Source organism: Trachymyrmex septentrionalis, unplaced genomic scaffold, assembly GCF_001594115.1.
Source record: "Trachymyrmex septentrionalis isolate Tsep2-gDNA-1 unplaced genomic scaffold, Tsep1.0 scaffold86, whole genome shotgun sequence".
Taxonomy (NCBI): Eukaryota; Metazoa; Arthropoda; class Insecta; order Hymenoptera; family Formicidae; genus Trachymyrmex; species Trachymyrmex septentrionalis.
Window position 1 is genome coordinate 122033 of NW_017306049.1, and position 7223 is coordinate 129255.

The 7223-nt window shown below is 30.2% G+C and overlaps 1 protein-coding gene across 3 annotated transcripts in view; it reads right to left on the bottom strand.

Annotated features, from left to right (window-relative positions):
• Positions 1-3358, bottom strand: part of LOC108755228 (putative fatty acyl-CoA reductase CG5065) — a 12999-nt gene extending 9641 nt beyond the window's left edge. Inside the window, exons 1-2 of one of the 3 annotated variants that reach the window (XM_018498132.1) lie at positions 3189-3358; positions 719-971 (exon numbers count right to left, since the gene is read on the bottom strand). In XM_018498132.1, the coding sequence (XP_018353634.1) occupies positions 719-937 (219 nt within the window). In that variant the 5' untranslated portion in view covers positions 938-971; positions 3189-3358. Of the gene's footprint in view, positions 1-718; positions 972-3042 lie in introns of all 3 variants that reach the window. The other 2 variants (XM_018498130.1, XM_018498131.1) reach the window with 2 other exon arrangements.
• Between the last annotated feature and the right edge of the window lie 3865 nt (positions 3359-7223).

Sequence of the window (7223 nt, forward strand, 5' to 3'; positions counted from 1 at the left end):
TAATTATAATCCGGAAAAACATATAATGATGTTTAATGTATAGAAATTTTATTAGACAGACACGCGCGTATGCACACGTATATAAGGCAGCTTGTTTACGGTATTGCGTTAAAATTTGAAAGACGTGACATAACACGCTACGCGAAATGCGCAATCCATACTTTCACCGAGACCGGCAGGAACGCGCGATACCAATAATCACCATCTCTTCCCTCGCAATATTTTCGAGCCGAGGCCTTGACTCGTTTTCTTTCATCACATACATAGTTCGGTTGCAATCCGGATTGATGCTGTCCGGTTTATTACACTTTCACTGGTGAATTTCATTTAAGAAATATCCAAAGCGCGCGATGCGAGAGGAAACACACGATGTTAAGCGTAAACATTCTCAGCACCTCATGCTATCGTCGTATAGCAACAATGATGCAACTCGTAACGCGCAATAGCAAAGTCATAGTCACGCACTTTCTCTTTTTGGTGCCTCAGCTCGAGAGAGACCAAGGTGGAACGCGAAGTTTTCCGGGTATTAGATATGAAGTAGGCTAAATCACCAGAAACGCATACATGTTTGAACGTAATCGTGCCGCACAATTAGTTGGTCGACAAGACAATTTTTTGTTTTTCGTATAACTGACAATATGATATTTCGTGCACCTTTTTAGCCCACTCTTTTAGAAAGTATAAAGAATTTTTTTTTGAAAGCGTCCTTGGAGCTTACCGGAGAATTGAATATTTCGTCCACCCGATGCTTGGGATCTTTACCCTTCTTCGGTCTCACGAGCATGTAGATATGCTCTACATCCTGCAGGCACCGCAGAATCTTCTCGATTAACACTTTTCCTAAAAATCCTGTGCCGCCTGTTACTAATATTTTGCAGCCAGCGAAAGTCTCGGCTATTCTGTCTGGCGCGACGTCCTCTGTTTTACTTTGCTCCATCGAGACAGCGAGTAATGATTCTTCAAAAGTTTTTCTAAAATGCAGATGAACAAACACTTTGTAAATAATTATACATAATTGGCGATATCATATTAGAAATTTCCTTGGAAATCTTCATGCGCATTGAACAAAAGAAATGATTATATTCACATTATACTGAACGGAAAGATATCTAGAGCGTATTGCGCGATGTATAATTATACATATAGCAGTTGTATGACTGACTACGTTTCGCCTTATAGGCTAATTAAGTATTGCGCGACTGCATACAATCAAGTTGGGAAAAATATCATAGTTTTCAAAATTGAATCGTTGTGCATTTTCGCAACTCGGTGTACGTATATTGAATATTTATAGCCGGTAATTGCAAACAATAGTCACCTCCATAGCAAATAATAGAAATAAATTCTTCATGATTAATAATTACCGGATAACAGTAGGTATACATTATATGTATATTGTACTCACTTTGCGAAAACTTTGCAAAACTAGTTGCTTAATTCGATCGAATCGAATGTTTTCTTATTATCAAGAAAGATTAAATTATCGATGAACTGAAAATTATAGAAATAAAAAACTAGGAAAAATTTCAAAAAATTCTCGAATAAAATAATGTAAAAAAAAAATAACAATGATAAAATATAAAATTGAAAGCTAATAAGAATGTAAGCATAGCAATTAACGCGCTAATTAAAAGAACTAATTAACTTCATTTACACAAAAAATAGCATTTAATTAAAATTGTTGAACATTTTGATTTCGCGACATTTGAATCATCTTTAGCGACAATATAAACGGTCATAGAAAAAATAGATAACTGTTTATTTTTTTTATGATTTTGATAGAAGAAAATGATTGGTTTGATATATTTTTCTTTTTATTATTCTAAAATATAGTTATTTACGTGATCTGAAATTACCATCTTTTGTTCTATAAATTTTGGATATTTTTTTTTATTAAAAGCATAGGACTTTTATCGAAGAAATTTGATTATTTTACCTCTAAATATAATATAATGTTCGTTGTACGCGAATATCAGAGAAACGTTTCGATTAAACGAATAATAGGTATAATATTCTTTTTTACAGAAGTATTTTTATCAATGTAAATTATGTTTGTTGACAAATACTAGTTACATAAAAATTACTACTAAATGCATTCACATATAATATCAAAAATGTCTTTAATTTAAAAAATACGTATGAACCAAAAGTTTTGTATTTCTTTAATGAAAGAAATGATGTTTTTTAAAGAATTTGAAAGAACAGTATAACTAAAGAATAAGATCTTTAATGAGAGAGAGAGAGAGAGAGAGAGAGAGAGAGAGAGAGAGAGAGAAAGAAATATATTTTATTTATATATATAATCTAAATTTAGAAAATACTACATATTTTTAAATTAAAAACAATTTTTTTTTCAAATAAAGAAAAGAGACTTTATTCTTATAACTCATATAAATTGCTGATAAAATTAGTGTAAAAATGATATTAATGAAGAAGTAAAATGAAAATAATAGCTCAAATATTTTGAAATCACAACACGCGTTTATTGAAAGTATATTACTTAAACTTACGATATTTCTAAATTTTGTTAGATATGTCTCAAAGTAGAGTTAGAACAGCACATTATTGAATCGATCAATTAATTTTTTAGTAGAAGTTTTCTCGAGACAGTCACAAAAAGCTGAGACTTTTTTTATAGCTTGCACTATATGTTAAATAACATATTATATTATATGTGATATACTTCATGATACATGGATAGTCATATAATTTCATTCCGAGTATCGGTGTTTCTTTTGATCTTATACACGTAACATTGAAATATTGGAATGTTCTTGAACGTGATTTAGATGTAACACTCGTTTATAAGAACACGATCCAAATTTAATTTAATGTAGACATTGTATCGTAACGAGAACGTTTATTTTCACTTGCGTGAAAATGTTAATATGGAAGCGCGTACAACTTCACTTAAACAGTATAAAAAAATTAACTGTTCGTAAAATAGGCAATAAAAAAAACGGCCTTACGGAGAAATGTTTCCTAAAATTCGATTTCGGCTTGTTTGCAATAAAATTATGCATGTGCGCCGTCACTTCTTACCGTTGCGTTTCGTAGTACACACCTCGGTGATCGTACACGCATTCACTCACGATCGAGGGACCAAGAAAGAGACGCGATAAAGAGCGTGAGGCGTGCGTTACAATCGGATCGAAGGCCCAGGATTATCGATCGCCCGCTGCACTTACCGCGAGAAGAAACGGTTGGCGAACGAATGCGATGTGAGTTCGTGACTGGAACTGTTTCAGCCGTGGTGCTCGGCATTGGATTCAGTCGGGTGAACCGGTCGTCGTAGACTGGGAAAGTACCATGCCGAATCGACTTGATGCTTTCGCATTTATTTTCTTAGCGAATCGTATACACACATATAAACACACACATGCTGCACGCATCCTTACATGTGAGTTTTACTGGCAAACCTATACTCTTACGCAACCAAGTATACACGAATCTACGAATCACGCTTGTTTCAGTTATAGTCTTACAAACCGGACTTTATTTTCAAGTGTGCCTTCGAAAGGAAGAAGATTAATTAAAATGCCGCTCCGAATTAAATTATTCTTATAGTTTAGACTAATTAAAATTGGCCGACGCCGAAAAAATTCGCCACTTTAAGCGGCATCTGGACAAAAGTAAGACTAAGAAGATGAATTTCGCTTTCGTATGTTTGTATGATGAAGTCTGCTTTCGTATGTTTCGATTTCTTCTTGCGTCGTATATGTCTTACATAGCCTTTTCCTTGAGATTACGAAAACTACAATGATACAACCGCTGTTTATATAAGTACTCTCTATCTTTTAGAGTGAAATCTTACTCCAAAAGATTGAAAATTGTCAGTCTTGAAAACAGACTGAAAATATTTTCACACTTGAAGAAGAGTGGCAAATTTTCACTCCTTTTTGGAGTAAGATTTTACTCTTTTGGAATAAGTTACTTCAAGAAATAAAGTCTCATTCCAAAAAAAGGAATGAGATTTTATTTCTTTGGAGTGAATCTCACTTCAAAAGAGGAAAAACCTCTGCCATTCTTGTTCAAGAGCGAAAAATTTTCAATTTTTTTTCAAAATTGGCTCAATTTTCACTCCAAAAGATTTAGAGAGTATATAAAGAAAGAAAAAGAAAATATCTCTCGTTCTTTTGGACGACAAACGCCTTTGCATCAAGGTGATCTTCATACACACTTTTTTAGGAAAATTTATTTTAGAAAATCTTAAAAAATCGTCCCGCACAGCACTTCATCCGAGGAACATCTGACAAGAACGTTCTTAGAATACAGTGACTTTTAGATAACTTTAGAATATTTCTGAGATCTGTGTTGTATGTATATTAAAACTTACTGTAAGACAAAACCTAATAAATATGAGAATTTCCAAATCGCACAAATCTTATGGAAAATGAGTTTCAGTCGAATTTTGGTTGAAATTTTATGATATAGTCCATGATGTTCTCATCAGAAGTCCTCATCGAACTCGTGACATGGTCAAAAGGGATAGTTCTCGAGATATTAGAGATCAAATGTTGGAAATATGTGACCATTTACTTACGGAGTAAATCGCTATATCCGTGTATGTCATTAATGGCATTGCAAATCCAGGCAACTACTACTTCTAGTTTACGTACATTTGATCTCAAGCAAATAGGATTTTCTTTGATTGCAGCTATCTCCTTATGAATAGACTGATCGCAATTGATGCATATTTTCGTCTAATGTGTTACATCGAGAGATGATCTCTGTAATTCTTGACATTTCCGACTAATTATTTCAAATTTGTTGGCGTTTTTCAAAAATGTATAGTCAAAAAAATTTTTTAATGAACATATATAGTTTACACATTGAAATCAGCGCCTTATAGGTCACAGTAAGATGTTGAACTACTGACTTAATATACATTCAATAAAATTGAAAGTATATAATTAATTTTTTCAGACATAAATTGAGAGCCGATGAAATTATCGGATTCACACAATAAATCTGAAACTAATAAATCCCCCCAAATTCTTCCCAATCTTAAAAACTGTAATAATTTTATTGCGAAAAAATATTGCCTCGGCCGGGAGTCGAACCCGGATCTCTTGCATTCCGTGCGAGCGTCCTGAGCCTTTAGACTACCGAGAAGGTAATTATATACTTAATACAATTATATACTTATATACTTAATAATATACTTATATACTTAAATACTTAGATATATACTTATATACTTAAATACTAAAATACTTTATAAAATACTTTATAAAATACTTTATAAAATACTTAAATACTTTATATACTTAAATACTTGTAATTATATACTTATATACTTAAATACTTAGTAATTATATACTTAATTAATTATATACTTTCAATTTTATTGAATGTATATTAAGTCAGTAGTTCAACATCTTACTGTGACCTATAAGGCGCTGATTTCAATGTGTTTAGTTTGAAAATGTTAGATCCTGTCAATCGTTGTTATATATAGTTTATTTATTCGATTATTTCTTCTTATGTAACTGCATTTTTTGATAATAATTATATTAATAATTGACTATAGCTAATGTATTATTAATAAAAAATATGAAATTATTATTAAAATATCCAATTTTAATTTTGTGTAATAAAAATAAAATAATTTTGTAATCGAATAATTAGATTAAATACTTGTTTTTATTTCATTTTAACTGTGAAGTATTAATTTTAAACATTCAAAGAAAATATATATTTAAAAAAATCAAAGTAAATATTGTATAAAAAAAAATGAAATGATACTTAAAGGATATCACTCTGAATGTTGTGTTAATTTAATAATTATAATATTTTATTTTGTTTTAATTATAAAGTTTTTAAAATTTGGAAAAAGAATATACTAAAGATATCAACTAGTGTTTTCTCAAAATACTCTATAATTGTACTCGAAATTTAAAGTAATCACGATAATTATCACGTTCAAAAAACATTTTAATTCTTTCAGTACTGAAATAAACTTTATCATTAAACGATATTAGGACAACCAATATATTCTAATATAATTATTATAGTTATTTATATGTTTTTAAACCAATAATTGTAGGAAAAATAATTTTATATGTTATGCTTCGAACTTTAAAAATTTTAAACTGACAACTGTAAGAAAAATATTGAATAACTTTATTTAATAGATAAATAAAAAATTGTTTTTAAAATTGCACAACATATAAAGGCTTTTTAACACAATGAGCGCCGACCAATTTTTATAAGTGTACCGTAGGAACTTTAAACTATCCAGTTTGGAAATTATTTTTCATGCAATTTGAGAACCTTGATTAATTATAATTTTCGTATATATTGCATATATGTATGTATATTGTATAACGTACTTGAAGGACTGACGAAAGTACAATACTCTATCCAAATGGCTGAGAAAACAATATTTGCCAGAAATCACGGAAATTTGGCACATGGTGTGTGTTGTCGGCTATCGATGAGAGTAATCAATATCACACGGTGTGTGTCGCCGAAATTATTATAAAATTATATTGGCATCACCATTACAGGTGTATTAATCATCTCATTTTCGAAATTTTATTTATTATTAGAATTTTTATACGTTTGCCCTTAGCAAAAATTCTCCTTCAGCTTCAATGGTAAATTACAATTTTCATTCAGAATTAAATGCAAATTTTTTCTCTTTGATAATTTCCCATTTGTCAATGGAAATTTTATATTTCCGTTGAGATATTACTACTGGCCGATGGTAATTTAACTTTACCATTCGGATATTTACCAATGTCTACAGCAAATGTTATCTCCATTGAAGTAAATTTTCCTTTGGCCAAAGAAAACATGATATTTCCATTTATTTTTTCATTCATTGATGAAAATATTTGTTTACCATTGAAGGATTTAGCATTGCCCAATGGAAGTTAAAATTTCCGTTGAGACATTTCCTTTTGCCAAAGAAACAAACTTATTGGAGAATAACGCAAATGGGAATGATAGAATGCAAAACGGTTCCATTCAGTACGTATATATATTATTGTAATTACAGAAAAGTAATGAAGCAACGGAAATTATTTTTAACGGATGTTATTTATATTGTATTATATTGTATTATATTGTATTATATCATTTTCTATATTGTATTAAAAATTTTTAATATAATGAAATTACGAATCTAGGATTTTATTTTCAAAATTAAAATAGCTCACCGGTACATACATCGTACGTATATATTTATAATAACATACATGTTTAAATTTATATTT